The sequence below is a fragment of the Microcaecilia unicolor genome, chromosome 2 (genome assembly GCF_901765095.1).
Source record: "Microcaecilia unicolor chromosome 2, aMicUni1.1, whole genome shotgun sequence".
NCBI classification, from domain to species: domain Eukaryota; kingdom Metazoa; phylum Chordata; class Amphibia; order Gymnophiona; family Siphonopidae; genus Microcaecilia; species Microcaecilia unicolor.
The window spans coordinates 455,575,985-455,592,974 of record NC_044032.1 but is presented as its reverse complement, the minus strand read 5'-3'; the positions used below and the strand labels follow the sequence as shown (position 1 = coordinate 455,592,974).

The 16,990-nt window shown below is 43.2% G+C and overlaps 1 protein-coding gene across 5 annotated transcripts in view; it reads right to left on the bottom strand.

Annotated features, from left to right (window-relative positions):
- Nucleotides 1-16,990, bottom strand: part of EXOC6B (exocyst complex component 6B) — a 1,013,473-nt gene that overhangs the window by 641,438 nt on the left and 355,045 nt on the right. For all 5 annotated transcript variants that reach the window (XM_030190960.1, XM_030190961.1, XM_030190962.1 and 2 more), the window contains exon 7: nt 6,225-6,392. In XM_030190960.1, coding sequence (XP_030046820.1) covers nt 6,225-6,392 — 168 coding nt within the window. The remainder of the gene's footprint in view (nt 1-6,224; nt 6,393-16,990) is intronic.

The window sequence follows — 16,990 nt, the reverse complement described above, 5'->3', positions numbered from 1 at the left end:
TACTTTGTGTAGTACTGCGAGCTGCCGCAAGAAGTCATGGCAGCCATTTTCCTGAGGACTGCGCTCTTGACCACCAACGACCCTGCTGGACCACCAGGGATGTAGGTAAGCCCAGGGGAGGGACTTACCTTCACTTTTGGGGGGAAGGTGGGGGTGGTGAAGGGTCTTGTGGGGGAGGGGAGGGGAAGGAAGGAGGGAGGGGATATTGCGACAGGAGGGGGATCGGGGGGCTTTTATTTTTTGGAAAAAAAACCATTATGTGAGCCAGAGTGGCCCCATATTCAGCCGAGGCCGCACAACTCTTATGAAGCCCCAGCTGAATATCGGTCAGGGCCGCATAATCTCCAGCAGCCTGCCTGCCCCAAATTATCCTCAGATATTCAGTGCCAGTGACCGGACATGGCTCAGCATTGATTATCAGGAGATAATTTAGCCAGCAATGGATCAGCATTTTAAAAAACGCTGACCACCACCAGCTGAATATTGGGGGGGGGGGGGGGGAGAGTGCATAATTTATTTGAACGTTAAACAATTTTTTATTGAATAAATTAAAAAACTACAACACAACAATAAGAAACAGATGCTGTTCAATATTTTCACCCCTTAATCCCTTCGCACTCTCGCCCCTCTCTTCTCCCCATCTAAGAACACCCCAAACAAGCCAGACTCAAATGCTGAAGGGCTTGGACTGTTCTAGCCCTCCAGAGTACCTACAATATAGTATATTCCAATAAATCTCCCCCAACCCCCAAATCCAAACTGATAACTAGCTCAGAGATAAAGAAAACCAAGAACCTTCAACCCCAGACTGTATATTATATACGAAATTATTAAAGTAGTGTCCTCCGTTGATTAACAGCGTAACACATTATTATTCTGAGCACCACTCCCCAATCTAACCGCACCCAACCAACAATGATTATTCAAAACGCAAATCAAACCCCGGTCTTAGCTTACAACTGTCTAGAGGGCTCACCTAAAATATTCACAATGGAACTCTTTGTTCTTGGAGAAAGGGTAACAGATAGGGGTCCCAAACTGACAAGAAGCACCTTCTGTGTTTAGGAATACCCTTTACCCCTCGAGATTCCAAACACAAAGATCATGCAGCTCACTCCTCCACTCCCAATATGAAGGTGACTCAGTTTGCAAACAATGTCGAAGAACACATTTCAATGCTATCACCCAAGATTTTAGGATTAATAATCCGGGGCCCCTCCCATGTATAATCAATGCCCTGACCCATCCAAAGACCAGTCCCCATGGGTGAAATGAAATCATCTGACCAGTTATAGAGGACAAATAGTGAACAATAGTGGCCAATAGAACTAAATTAACAGTGTCATAGGATGTGGCCCACAATCCCCCATAGAATGTTCACATTTAATACATTGAGAAAAAGTATGATTCCCCATTTTAGATAGTCAGTAAGGGGAAGAACTCAATGCCAACATTCTATTCCAAATTAAAGAAAGTCTGGGAAATTTGTTCGATTATCATAGAAAAGTCAGCATTGTCCCCAGGCCTGTTTAATTCTACTTCCCATTGCCTATGAAGTGTTCATAGTTTTAGGGGGTCCCCACATCTTAAGAGTCTTGTGGAAGATGGAAATGGATGGATAGTGTCCATTCTGTGTTGTAAAAAGCAGTGGCGTACCAAGGAGGGGAGGTGGGGGCGGTCCGCCCCAGGTGCACGCCGCTGAGGAGGTGCCGCGCGCCTGCCGGCTCTTCGTTTTCATGCTCCCTCTGCCCCGGAACAGTATTGAATTAATACTATCCTACCTGAAAAGGGAGAGAGGAAGGTCCTGCCAAATCCTCTACTGTGTTTTAGTTTGCATCGTTAGCCTACGGAAGCTAAGCTTATATAATCAACTGGTATTCATATGCAAGAGAACCCCAGATCAACCAAATGAATCTTCCCCCTAGCGTAAGGAGAAAGGACCAAGCCAAGGCCGCTGCACCAGCTCAAGGGAAGAAAGATTTAATTTGAATCCAGCAAAAGTACCCATATTCTCTAAAGCATTCCATTAATACCTTTAAAGAATTCTCTAGCAGACCAATAAATCATCTGCGAATGCTGCCACCCTGAAAGTATAAGTACCTAAGGGAATGCCTTGAATTTCGGGGTTATTTACAATATCTCAGATAAGAGGCTACAGGGTGAAAACAAATAACAAAGGGAAAATGAGGCAGACCTGACGGGACCCCGAGCAATGCTAACTGGTTCAGAGAAAACCCCGTTCACCCAGATACGAGCATTAGGAGAATCAGGCAAGGTCTCAACAACGCCAACAAAATGATCACCCAGACCATACTTACACTATGTGGCTAGCATAAATTGCCAGGAGACCCTATCAAGGGACTTTTCTGCATCAAAACTCACTGAAAGGGAATGCAGCTTATTATGATGAACCACTTCTATGGAGGCCAAAATTTTGCATATATTTCGCCGCTCCCATATTGATATATGTTTTCTATACAAGGCCTGAAGAATTTTGCTGTGCTTAATCAGGGAGGACAACCCTCCCACACAGTGGCGTACCTAGGGTAGTTGACACCCGGGGCCGGTCATTTTATAACACCCCCCCCCCCCCCCAAATCCAGTACTAGGCATGCCGAGAATACAAAACACTCAGGACCTATAGAGCAATTCTACCATACCATAAGCAGTCATTTCTACGAGTCACACAAGGAAAAGGAAAGCATCTTAAACACTACAGTGAGCACTAGAACATCAATTCACCTATTGTAAAACGAAACCAGACAGAATAGTACAGATCGTAGATCCTGCACAGTCAATGCCAACTGAAAGCCATGTCTTTTTCACAAACACAGATACACCCTAATCCACTATAGAATAAGTAATCATAAACTTTCTATTTAGACAAAAATTAAACTGAACCCCCAATGCAACACCACAGAAACAGAAACTGTCCCCTAGTACCGTGCAAAATATAAAGACAGCAGATGTAAATTTGAAAAAAACTAACAAGTACCAATCACCACTTTACAAATTAACAAATAGAAATAAAACAAATATAGAAAGTAAAATAATACCATTTTATTGGACTAATACATTTAGCTTTCAGAGGCCAAAACCTCCGTCCTCGGGTCAGTACAGTATAGTGCTGTTACAGTATCCTATCCTGACCTGAGGAAGGGGGTTTTGTTCTCCGAAAGTTAGTCAAAATGTATTAAAATCAGTCCAATAAAAAGATTACCTTATTTACATGTTCTATTATAAACATTTAACACATCTACAATACTTTATCCTAAAGCAAAAAAAATAAAAATATATATTTTATTTACAGTTTGTTGTCTCTGGTTTCTGCTTTCCTCATCTTCTTTTCACCATCTTCCTTCCATCCAGCATCTGTCTTCACTCTCTCTCTCTCTCTGCCATCCAGTGTCTGCCCTCTCTGCCGTCCCTTCCATCCACTGCCTGCCCTTTCTCTCTGCCCCTTCAATCCACCATTTGCCCTCCCTCTCCCATCCATCCAGGGTCTGCCCTCCCTCTCGCTCCCCCTTCCATCTAGGATCTGTCCCCTCTCTCTCTCTGCCCCTTTTTTCAGCCCCCAGTTCCAGCCCCCTTCTCCCCTCTGAACACCCCCACCCCAGTCCCCTTCTCCCCTCTGAGACCCCCACCACAGTCCCCTTCTCCCCTCCCCTTTCTGAGACCCCCACCCCAGTCCCCTTCTCTCCTCTGAACATCCCCACCCCAGTCCCCTTCTCCCCTCCCCTTCTCCCCTCTGAGATCCCCACCCCAGTCCCCTTTCTCCCCTCCCCTGTCTGAGATCCCCACCCCAGTCCCCTTCTCCCCTCCCCTTTTCCCCCTCTGAACACCCCCACCCCAGTCCCCCTCCCCTGTCTGAGATCCCCACCCCAGTCCCCTTCTCCCCTCCCCCTCCCCTGTCTAAGATCCCCACCCCAGTCCCCTTCTCCCCTCCCCTGTCTGAGACCCCCACCCCAGTCCCCTTCTCTCCTCTGAACACCCCCACCCCAGTCCCCTTCTCCCCTCCCCTTCTCCCCTCCCCTTTTCCCCTCGGAACACCCCCACCCCAGTCCCCTTCTCCCCTCTGAAATCCCCACCCCAGTCCCCTTCTCCCCTCCCCCTCCCCTGTCTGAGATCCCCACCCCAGTCCCCTTCTCCCCTCTGAACACCCCCACCCGAGTCCCTTTCGCCCCTCTCCTTCCCCACCTCAGTCCCGTTAAAACCGGCGAAGCAGCGTCGCAGGCAGCGCCTCATGCCCTGCTTGAAAAAAAAAATCAAATCTCCTTCCTTCTTCTCGTCTTGACGTCGACTCGGGCCCCGACAGCATTGGAGTTCTTCCTCCAGCGCTGCTCTTCACTCTGCCGCATGGCCTTCCCCTGCGGCTGCTTCTTTCACATCACGCAGGCTCAGTTTCAAAAACGAGCATGAGCGGCCTAAAAGGAAAAGCAGCTGCTTGGAAGCAATGTGGCAGAGTGAAGAGCAGTGCTGGAGGAAGACCTCATCTCCTGACAGCGAAACTGCTGCGACTGCTCCTCTCCAGCCTCCAAGGGGGGTCCAGCGCCAGAGTTTTCTCTCTCCTGTTCCTATTGGGACGCGATCACCCGGGTCTTGTCAGGAGTAGGAGAGAGAGACCCCGGCCAGACAACCGCCCCCCCCCCCCATGGCACTGCTTGTCTTTTTGTCCCAAGCCTATGGGCCTGTTCAATCCGAAGGGGACCTACATTGTCCAGAAGCGCCAGAGATATATGAAGAAAGGCTTCACGAAAATCTCTCAGTTCTGGGATACTCACCACCTGGAGATTGTTCCGGTGTTAGCGGTTTTCCAGGTAATCAAGTTTATTTTCCAAGACCTGCACTCTGGATGCTAGCTCACCACATGACACGCCGCCTCCACAGACTGTGTGACATCCTCCACCTCAGCCAAATGCACCTGTAAAGCTCCAACGTCCACCTTGAGGATCTCCAGGCACCCTTTTATTTTATCAGTTTCTGGAATTTATCTCCTCAGGACTTTTCCATAAGCGAGGCCACTTCTTGTGAAATTTCAGCCGCCTAGAGAGAATCTATCAAATTACCTGATGAGCTAGCAGCTTCAGCCATCTTGGTATCCTAGGTACAGGTTTTTTTTCAATCCTTACGTGGGAGTTTGGACACCATAAGTAATCCAGAGGAGGGTCCCACTGAGGAATAGGAAAATAAAATCCCCCAGACCAATTCAGCAAAGATGACGGTGGGGTGAGCTCAGACAATCAAACGCAGTAAACAAAAAACGTTGGCCATCAAGTGCAGTCCAAGTCACACGGCTCCCACAGTCGCAGGCAGAAAACAAGGGAAAATTAAATCAGTTAATAATACTTTTAAAATAAATAAAAAGAAAAAAAGAAATAAAAAGAAAAGAAAGAGGGGGCCCACAGAGCTGGGGCAACTTAGCAGAGACGTCCACTACAGAAGTTCCCCTCCCAGCTCCATTAGTTTCAGGTACTGCTCTCCGACCTCTAGTCCTCTCCCTCTCAGACTCCGGATAGATTCAGGGCTCCACAGCCTTCTCTATGGTCCCCCATCAGTAAGAAAGTAGACACAGCAGGAACCACAAGTCACCAGGAGCCTTCCCTGAAGGCCGCCCAAACGTTATCCACAATCACCCTGGTACTTCTGGATTCCCGACGGGCGGTGATGCAGGGGGACAGAGACTGCTAGCAGGGAGAGCAGGCTGAATTTGTGCTGGCGCAGTCCTTAATCTGTCAGGAGCCCACTGTTCTCCGGATCCGCACCTCGAGATGTGCAGGTATCTGCAGGAAGATCACATGATGGTGCCAGGCACTGGCAAGGGGGGTGGGGAGGCAAATACCAGAGAGAGACCTGGGAGCTCAGCAAACTGCAGCCATCTTGGCCAAGAGCTCCACCCATATAATTTCTATAAAATAAATTGTAACTGGGTATCCATTAAGCAAACAACAACTATTAAATTCTAATAGATAGATCCACAGAAAAGTCCATGGAAAGCAATGTCTGCAGATCACAAGATGTCTACCTTCAGGCAATGGCACTCAAGCCAGACCATGAGAGCTCAGTTATATCAAGTGACACACGTGGTGCATACTAGAAGCTAGAGGGAAGAAACAGCAAGAGAATTTGAAATATACGGTAAAAAAATAGCAATCCATATCTAGTCACATGGATTAACTCTATACAGTACAATTTCAGTTTCAACCATTCTTATCAGCTGTAATTACCTCTTCATCATCCTCATCATCTTCAACATCCAGGATCCCAGAATCCTGTTCTGACATGGGACTCATTCCATTGACTTCTGGACTTGCACCATCTTTCTTTGCTTTCTTTCCAATTACTACTTTAGGATGCTGAGATACAATGCTATCCAGGTTCCTCTGCAGCTGTGCCTAGATAAAAAAAAATTGAAATATCAGATGCTAGTTTAATAGCAAAACTATTTTTCCATCATCTTTTCAGAAACTCATTTACCATACTTATTTTTGCTTCTTTTTTAGAGAGATTATTTGAAATCAAGCAAGTATGTGCCCATTGATCTAGCTTACTGCACTTAAAAAATATATACCACCTTGTATCAACTATAATCTGTGGTCTTTAGTAATTTAAATCAGGGCTGTATTGGGGCCAAAACAGCTGAAGAGCTGACACATATCTTGTCATGCAGGGCTATGTCACTAACCAGAAAGGGTGATTTGATTTCAATATCTAGGCATTTGGATTGAGTGCTGAACTGGTTATCAAGCCACATCTTAAAGACAAATCTATCTATGACAGAAGTTCTTTGGAATGTCAAAGATTTACCAAGACAGGACAAATATATTAGTATTTAACATCTTAAATTGTCTTGTTCTTATATTGTGTAGGATTTGTGAGTCTGGTTAAATTCTAATGTGGATTTGGAAAGTCATCACAGTAGTGACAATTTTTTGGCATCTGTTAATTGCAAACATATTTGTCTCAACAGGATCTTCAGACAATGGTACAGGCTTTAATACTTTCCTGCCTGGATTACTGCAATTCCGTCTCTACGTGTCTGCCAAATAAATCAGTAAGATGTCTTCAGACGGTACAGAATATGGCTGTTATTGGTGGCTTCCTCTTGAAGAAACTGTTTCATTAGATGGACGTTTTATATAGAATATGGTTTAAGCTGTTAGCTCTGAGCTTTAAGGTTCTATGTGGATTAAGACTTAATTATCTTTGACAAACTAGGGGCCTTATGTCTCTGTTCATAATTTATGTTCCTTGAATGAAGGATTATTGGTTATTCAAAACAGATCAATGGTAGATTGGAATGAACCAAGAGTACAGTCTTTCCTGTTGCTGCTCCATTTAATTGGATTGCATTACCTGATAAAATATGGTTGTGTGATGATTATTTGCAGTTTAGACAGTTGGTTAAGACCTGGTTATTCCACCGTCTTAGGTTCAATTTTATTAGGTTATTGAATCATTAAGGGTCACTGAGTTAGGTTTTGGTTGAGAAAGGCTGATAGTACTTTTTTATTGTTATTTATTCTTTTACTTTGCAATGGGTTTTTAAAATTGTTATTAAGTTTTATTCTTTCATTTTGTAATGGGTTTAATCTGGGGAGTGAAGGTTGTTCTTAGACTGGAGGTGATATCTAAATATGATATATAAAGAAATAGATAAAAGAAAAGAAATCTGCTGTCCGAAACCTACTCATAGCTGGAAAACATTTGCAAAGCTTTATTTCAATCAAAACTAAAAATACATGTTTTGTAGTTGCCACTTCAAGAGCCATTGTGCTTGTAAAGTCTCCCAGAATCCCGCAATAAAATCTGTAAAAAATATGTGTCACAAAATGCCTAGCCACTCGCCTGAGGTTACCCGTGGCCACTTAGAGGGTCTATCCCCAGCACAGCTCAGGTCAACCTGCACCTGTCGCTTGTGCTCTACACTAGCACCTTCCTCCCACCGAGACTGTGTCACAACCACTTCTGGGCAAGTCTCCCCCTCTCAAATTATCCCCAGTAATTTCTAGGTTATTGGAGCCACACTCCTCAGAACACACTCACAGACCCAACTCACAAACCACCAGGATTCTTTATCAGTCCAGGCAGGCAGAACAAACACACAAATGTGTTTATTCTCAGAACTTGAAACAGTGGACAAAAAAATATGCAAATTGAAAACAGTAACAAGTAACTGAAAAATGGATCAATTAGAAAACTAACTAGACATTTGTATACTGTCTAAACAGTACCTGGGAAGATCAGGAAATATATTTGCTCCCAGAGCCTTAGCAAAGAGATCTATCTCTCTCTTCTTCCAGACTAAGACTGAAGCAACAGCCAGCAAAAACTGCTGGATAATTTCAAACTCCAGCCCAATCAGAGCCCAGTCAACAACTTTAAAATAAAAACTGGTTATATAAAATGCAAGATCACATTTTCAGGAAATTTTGCCTAGAATACAGGCAGATACTTTTCATTCCTACTGTCTTAGCCATAGTCACAAAGATTCTTGAACAGTGAGGAAGTTATATGATGTCAAACTGGCACATTCAAAAGATATAACTTGGATGGATAGCTATGAAAGCATCAATACTGATCTTACCGGCTGCAAACCTCTTTCCCTTCCATGTCCTCTCAACTACTCCACTGTTCTACTTCCATCCCTTTCAGCTCAATCCCTCACTCAGATGACTAGATTCATTCAGTGAGGCTTACCACCCTCATTCCCATATCTTCTAAACTCATTCTCTCACATCTTCACCCAGAGTCTCACCTCTCTCATCATCTCTTTCAGGACAAGCTGGGGTTCAGAACAGAAATTAAGGAGGAGGCCCCACCCCAATCTCCCCACCCACCATTACTACCACACATAAAACAATTTTACATTAATTCACACACGAAACACAGACACACCTTCACCAAATACAGAACAAGGAATCAGAAATTAGAAATATGAACACCAAAATTGAACTAGGATCCTCAAAAAGTTAAACTTGGCAAGTACTGCAACACTGAAGAAATAAAAACAGAAATGCACTTCCTTTTGTATTGAACACAATCGGTGGCATAGCCATGGAGGACCCCCCAACCCAAAATTAACTATCACCCTCGTTGTAGCTGGCAGGGATCCCCAAGCTGTGCCAGCTGGCAGCCGGAGCTCTCCAAGCTCTGTAGCTGGTGGCGGTGTCCTCAAGTTGCTGCTGCCACTGCTGCTCCCCCCATGCATACAGAAAAATCAAGCATTCACAGGGGTGTCAGCAGTGGCAACAACAGACTGAGGACACTGCTGTTGGCTGCAGAGTTTACAGAGTTCTGACTGTCGGAGCGGCAAAGGAAGAGGAAGTCTTCACGTGGAGGGGCCTGGAGATCCCTGCCAGCTCATAGTTAGTTTGAGGTCCTCAACCCCACCACTGGATGTACAAATCTGCATTCTCAGTCCCCTATGTATAATTTCTTTTCAATATCTTTGGACTGGAAAAAATAAAAAGAATAGGTTAGAGATTATTCAGAAAATAATACATAATTGAGAGTATAATAATATTTCCATATGATTAGCATGGCTGGGTATGAGTGTGGTGTATGAGGCATTTGTTTGTGGTTGGGTGGCTGGGAGGACACTGGTGTTCTGAGTGGAGTAGTAACTGATTGCTGGTGCGATTGTTAAATATATATCAAAAATACCATGGCAATACTGATAATTACTATAAATTTGTGCCCCCAGGATTTTTTCTTGGTTTATTGGTTTGTTTTATGTCAATGTGGCAGGGGATCCTGGAGATTATGACTGTTCTTGTTATTCCTCTGTCCAGACTGACGAGTTGGATGGGGACCCGGTGGGCCCTGTGTATTTTTGTGTTGTGATCTTTTACATTGGTTTATTTGTATTGCTGTAGCAAATATAAAAATAACATTAAAAAATAATCTCCATATAAGATCTTGAATGTTGTGTGCAGTTTTTATTGTTCCATCTTAGAATAAAGTACTGAGAAGGGTACCAAAGGCTATAAAATGCTCCATTTGTAAAGAAAGCGTTCATAGGTGAGGGCTTTTCAGCTGGAGAGTAAACTGAAAAAGGATATAATAGAAGTCTAAAATCATGAAGGGTATGGAACAAGCAAAGAAGGGGGATAGTCATTCACCTACTCATATAAAAGCAGCACTAGGGGAACATTCCATGAAACTAGTTGGTAGCAGATTTTAAAAGAAATTAAGGAAAATGCTTTTTTTTATCTTCAGTCATCGCACAATGAAGCTGTGGAATTTGATGCTGAAGAATGTAGTGAATGCCAGTGGTAGAACGGAGTTTTAAAATGTTGGGAATAATTCCTTGAGTATAGGTTAATAATTAGTTAATTATTCTTGGGAGATGCAACCTCTCACTGCTGAAAGTGAACAGCAGGGAATGGATCTGCTTTCAAGCAACTTGGATTGGCCACTCTCTGAAACAGGATACTGGACTTGATAGACCATTGGTCTAACCCAGTATACCATTTTTAAAAAAATGTTCTTATATTTCAAATTAAGGTGCAGGTGGCTCCCTGTATGGGAAGTTTTGAAATCACATATCAGTATCATGGATTCCTCAGATTAATAGCTAGAAGCAAAGGAATTGTGAATAAAAGAACATATACTAACTTGGATTGTTGATAAATTTATTGCTTTGGTTCCAGCTAGAGAAAACAGTTTCTGGCTACTTTTTAAATACTGGTTGTTAAATTTCTTGGGGCTGAATCAAATAGCCTTTTATTTGCTGTTTATCTATCTGCATGTGTTCCACTGATGGGACTTCAAATGGCACCCTAAAGGAATTGAATATTGAAGCATCTCTTCAAGTTCAAACATATGGTATGTGTTATCTGCTTCTGTTTATGGGGCAACCCCGCCCCTCAGCCACCCCCATTCTCACAGTGATTACCACCAGATTGCATGTACTGAAGAAGAAAATGTTGCTTTGACCTCTTGAACTTCTCAGTCTGTCTCATTCAGCATTTATTCTACCCCCCATCACTTTTCAGAGCAATGTAGCTCTGCAAGTGTGGTTGCCTAAAGGTATATGTTGAACACTTTCATCACATCTTTGGTTAAAGCTTCATCCCATTTGATACATCTTGAATTTAATAGGGCTGTGGTATATTAAGACCAAATGTCAGTAGCAGGCTGACCTGTTGACCTCATAATTGTAGTGTCTGCTGGTGTATAGGTGAGCAGGGCTTGAGTGCTCATTCTGGCTTCTGCTGCCTTGCGTGGGATGACTGGGAGGTAGAAACCTCACATGTTTGGAGGAGGAAAAGAAGGTGAAAATGTTATGCATACATTACTCAAGGTGTTTAGATTGACATATTGGAGGAAGTTCTATAAGAAGCCACCTAGATTTAGGTGTCAAAAACATGTGTAAATGCTGGTATCTAGTCATCTACATGTGTAAGAGGAAACATACATGCATAAATGACCATTTTCTGGCTATACACTATTTGGTAACTATGCACCAAAATTCAGTGGTACTTAGGACATGCACATAGGCAGAGTGTGGGTAGAGCATGAGTGCGGCACACATTTGCACATGTGGAATGTAGAATACTTTAATCTACACCCATTCTTTGACAATCTACATGCAAGCGTTTATACCAGCTCATGGTTGGTATAAGTACTCATGCTTAAAATATAGCATGTATTTAACCTGTTATGCTAATAGTCTGTAAATAACAGGTGCCTACTTTCCCTTATAGAATAGGCTTCAAATAGACACCATTGGCTTTTGCCCTAAACAAGCTTCTTTGAGGGTCTTTCTAATTCTTCCCCAAGAAGCCCATTGTTTAGGATGAAACTGGCAGCCTGGTCTTTTTCTTTAATCGTCTTTTACCTTTCTTTATTCTTTATTTCTCAATCTTAAGAAAAAGCTTTATAAAAATTATTTTTGAATACTTTTATATAGTAGGATAAATATACGACAGGGATTGGGATATTGATATTTTTTGTACCCTGGATTAATTATTTTGATGAAATGTGATTTTTTTCTTGGTTTTATATGTGCAATTTTTTAAAAATTAGATACTAGTAAATTTGTACCATCAGGCCCATCCATTCATAGTCGACTCATTCCATACTCAGACACTGTCAGAATCTTTGGGGTTGCATTTGACTCCAAGCTCTCATTCAAAACACAAATTGACTCGGTTCTTTGTTCTGCCTTTTTTTTTTTTTGCCTTATTCCATATTTGCTCTCTTCACTCCTACTTGGATCCATACCATCTTTGCACTCTTCTTCTTTCTATTGTCATTTCCCATCTGGATTACTGTAACTCTCTATATGGTCTTCCATTCTGTTCTATAAAGCATCTCCAACTCATCCAATCAATGGCTGTAAAATTTCTTCATTCTGCCCATCGCTTCGATCATGTCCTCTTCTGTGTTCTGACACTGGCTCCCTATTTCTGTACAAATAAAGTTTAAAATCCTTTGCCTAGTTTTCAAATCGTGTCTTCCCTTGGCCCTTCTTATCTCCACTCGGTTATCCTTCCCCACACTCCGTCTCTTTCCTTTCGCTTTTCTGATGCCAAACTTCTTGTTATACATTCCCTTCCAGCATGTCACCTGTTTCCCATGAGTCTTCCTTCTGCTTTTTAAGTTCTTTTCTTTCAAACTCACTTCCCCTACTCCTTTCACTCAGAAACCCCTTATCCTAAGTTAAGAACCTTCTCAAGACTTTTTTGTTTACTGAGACCTTTGGATAATCTGCATTCTGTTGTACATCTCTTCATCCTGTCTCCTTCCCACAGAGAATTGATTTTAGCATTGTAAACTGTGAAATAGCCATGTTTGGACCCTGTGCGGTGTATCAAGCACTTGGAAATAAATATATAAATAAAATAATAAATATGACCTATTGGGGGCCCTTGAGGACTAGGAGTGAAGACCAATGAGCTATAACATTGGCGGCAGCAGTTCCCTAAATATAATGTTACCTCCAAATGTAGTAGCAAAGTCCTCATTTGAGGTCATGTGAACACAACAGCGCTGCGTAACCCTAGTAGCGCTTTAGAAATGTTAAGTAGTAGTAGTAGTAGTTTGCACAGAAAAAAAATCCCCTGCTTAATACAGGCCTGCAATTTTCTTTCAGTCATGTGTGTGGGGAGTAAAATACTCTCACTGCTAAATACAATATCTACTGCTAAAAGCTCAATGAATCAAAGAGTAAGGACAAGGTAATTACAATTCACCTTTGTTGTATCCCAGACCTCCTGTCTTCCTTTGGAAATACTGCCACTCTGGTCTGCTCTTTCCTTTCCTTACCATCAACCACTATTTTCTCTTTTACTGATAACTTCTGGCCTACTGGGCCTGTTGTCCATGTACCCCCCCCCCCCCATCCCTCCCTTGCCGCTGACTCACTGAGGTATTTTTCTTCCCCTTATTATAATTTTTTGAGCATAACATTGAATAAAACATTTTTGAATCTATTAGGTATTGCTCACTATTTTTGGCGTGGGACGTGAATAAACTTGAGATGTGAGTGAATAAATGAGAGTGGAGACGAGAAGATAAGTGCTGGTTGAATTTTGTGGAGAGGTGATTCTGGGGAGGGGTCTGAGAATGGATGAGTCTCGAGTGGCTGAGACGGGAATCAGCATAAAGAGATCAAAGCTGGTTTTAAGGGGGGGACAAGGCAGTTGCCCTGGGCCCCACAGCTCCAGGGGTCCCCTGCGGTCTGCCACCTCTTCCCATTCTTGCCACCCCTATCCGAGGTCTCCCTCCCTTCTCTATCACATTTTTGTTGAATGGGGGGGGGGGGAGTAGGCAGTGCGGCTGCAATTCTTATACACTTCCAGCGTCTGCCCCAGCGCTGTTTCTCTGTCACGTTCCTCCCAGGGTGAAACAGGAATTTGCAATGCGGATAGTGTAGGTGTGTACACTGTTAACACGCGTACATGGTTAATGCACATTAAAAATGCTAACACGCCTATAATGTGGCTTAGTAAACAGGGTCCTAAATGTCTTAAATCATTCCAAAGTTTTGGGCCTAGCAAATGAAATTCAGAGTGCCTAGTGGATTCTAAATGAGCTATCTTGAGGGAAGGGAGAACCAAACAGTCAAAGTGAAGAGACCTAAGCAGTCAGGATTGTGTATAAGGGATAGTAAGTGAAAAGAGGAAGGAGGGGAGACCTATGTGATAAGCCCTAGCAACTAAACAGAGGATACTGAAGATGACTCTGTAGGGGAAAGGTAACCACTGAAGGCGTAAGAATAGTGGGGTAACATGATTAAAGCGTTGGGCGGAGCAAAGGAAATGGCCTGCAGAGTTTTGTAGTTTCTAAAGTCTCTTTACCTGAACATTTGAAATAACTACAAAAATGGAATTGCAATAATTGAGCTTGGCGATTACAAAGGTGTGTATGTAATGAAGCAAAGTCTAAGGAAGATCAAATAGTGTGAAGTTTACGTAGTGAAAAGAAACTCGATTTCACAACACTAGAGATATGCTCAGCGAAGGAAAGTTTAGAATCAACTGTTATTCTGAGACATCAAAAAGAATCTACCAGTTGGAAATGACGCTCAAACAATATGAGGGGGAATGGACGGTACAATGAGCCAGCGATCCAGCAGGCTACTGTCTTGTCAGGGTTAAGAACAAGTTTGCGATCAGTGAGCCAGTTTTGAAGAGAGCAGAGACAATGCCGCACATTAGAAAAATCAATCTTATATGAAGAGAAAGGAAAAGACCAACAGGATGTCATCAGCGTGGATGAAAAAGTTAACACTGAGATTCTGAATCAGGGAAGCCAGGGGACTCAAGAAAATGTTAAAAAGAAGAGGTGACAGGACAGAACCCTGGAGGTAGAGCCCATTGTGACAAAAAAATGAGGAAAACCAGTTAAGTACAGTCCTTGTAACACCCACGGCACTTCTCAAACACACAGCAATCAGCCATTCACTACCATACAGTCACATGCAACACCCCAGGACTGTACTAAGCTATAGTTGCATCTTGCACTTCAGCCACTGCCCTCTGCAGCTGCATATAGAGAGGGGTATAACTATCAGAAGAAGTAAAGTACTGATGCCCCTATAGAAGTTGTTGATGAGTACCGTTTGTAGAATTGTGTTCAGTTTTGGAGGCCGTATCTTGCAAGAGGACACAAAAACAGTTGAACTGGTTCAGAAAAAAGCAACAAAAACAGTATAGGGTTTGCTCCACAGGACGTATAAGAAGAATCTGGAGGACCTGAAGATGTATACCCTAGAGCAGGGGTTCTCAACCCAGTCCTTGGGACACATCTAGCCAGTCAGATTTTCAGGATACCTACTATGAATATGCATGAGCCAGGTTTGCACGGAATGGAGGTAGTGCCTGCAAATTTATCTCATGTATATTCGTTCTGGATATCCTGAACACCTGAGCGGCTTGGTGTGTCCTGAGGACTGGGTTGAGAACCCCTTTCCTAGAGGAAAGGAGGGTTGGGGTGATATGATACAGACATTTAAACATTTAAAAGTTATTAATATACAATCAAATGTTTTCCAGATACAGGGAAACAATAGAACTAGAAAATATGAACTCAGGTTGCGGGAAGAGGGGGCGACTTAGGAATAACGTCAGCAAGTATTTTTTTCATATAGATGATAGTAGATATCTGCGGAAGGTGGAGGAGATGAAATGGTAATGGAATTAAAAAATGCATGGGATAAACACAAAGGAATCCTATATGAAAAGAGGATAGAATGAAAACAGCAGTTGAGAAGTGGGCAGAATGGTGATCCCACGGTTGGTCACCTCTCAATGACATCAACAGGCTCAACTTAAAAATCGAAAGCAATGCCTGTTCCAGAGGTATCTCAATTCTGTCACTACCTACCTATCGCTGGACACATTACTCGTTGTAGAAGTAGCAGTTGCTTTTATTTTTAACAACTTCTTCTTAGTGCTGCTTTTGAGAAGTGGGTAGAACGATGGTCCTGTGGTTGGTCACTTCAATGACATCAGCAGACTCAACCTAAAAGCGGCGCCTGTTTCAGAGGCATTGCGCCTCAGGAATTGCTCCGAAGGGGCATACCAAAGGGGCAGGACGCACCCCTTTGTGTGCATCTTCAGGCATGTCTTATTATATTAGTTTTGAATTTAATGAGAATTTTATAATGTTTTTAACATTTTTCCTTTTTATCTATGTAGTCAGCCAATCTTGTGTCTGAATTATTGGGGGCTTGAGGTAAAATTATCATGATGCACTGGTTATTGGCATTGTAATCTTTTCACTCTGCTGTAGGACTTGGGGCTGGCATACACTGTCAGGATCCAGTGAGGAATTTATATCAGTAATCCGGACTAATAAAAACCACTTACAATTTAAGACAGCGATTGGACTGCAGGGTCACAAACCATGCAATTCTCTACCCTCTATTCCTAATATCAGCGAGTGTTACTAATGATGGCTATTGTAAAAGTTTTAAATTGTATAAAAGTTGTAATTCTTCAAGAAACTTTCACCGGGGTGCGAGGAATTTAGTCAGGGTACAATATACGCAAAATGGTTCAAAAACCTTCATACCTATTCCTTGTCACTATGAGGGGCATAATCGAACAGCGCCAGCCATCTATATGGGCGGCCATTTATATGGCTGGCGCCGCAAAGAGCAGTCCCAAACCGTATTATCGAAAAAGATGGCCGGCCATCTTTCGTTTCGATAATACGGGTTCAGGCCGGCCAAATGTCAGAGATGGCCGGGTTTGAGATGGCCGGCATCAGTTTTCGTCATAATGGAAACCAAGGCCGGCCATCTCAAACCCAGCCAAATCCAAGGCATTTGGTCGTGGGAGGGGCCAGAATTTGTAGTGCACTGGTCCCCCTCACATGCTAGGACACCAACCGGGCACCCTAGGGGGCACTGCAGCGGACTTCAAAATTACTCCCAGGTGCATACCTCCCTTACATTGGGTGCTGAGCCCCCCCTACCCCCCCCAAAACCCACTGCCCACAACTGTACACCACTACCATAGCCCTTAGGGGTGAAGGG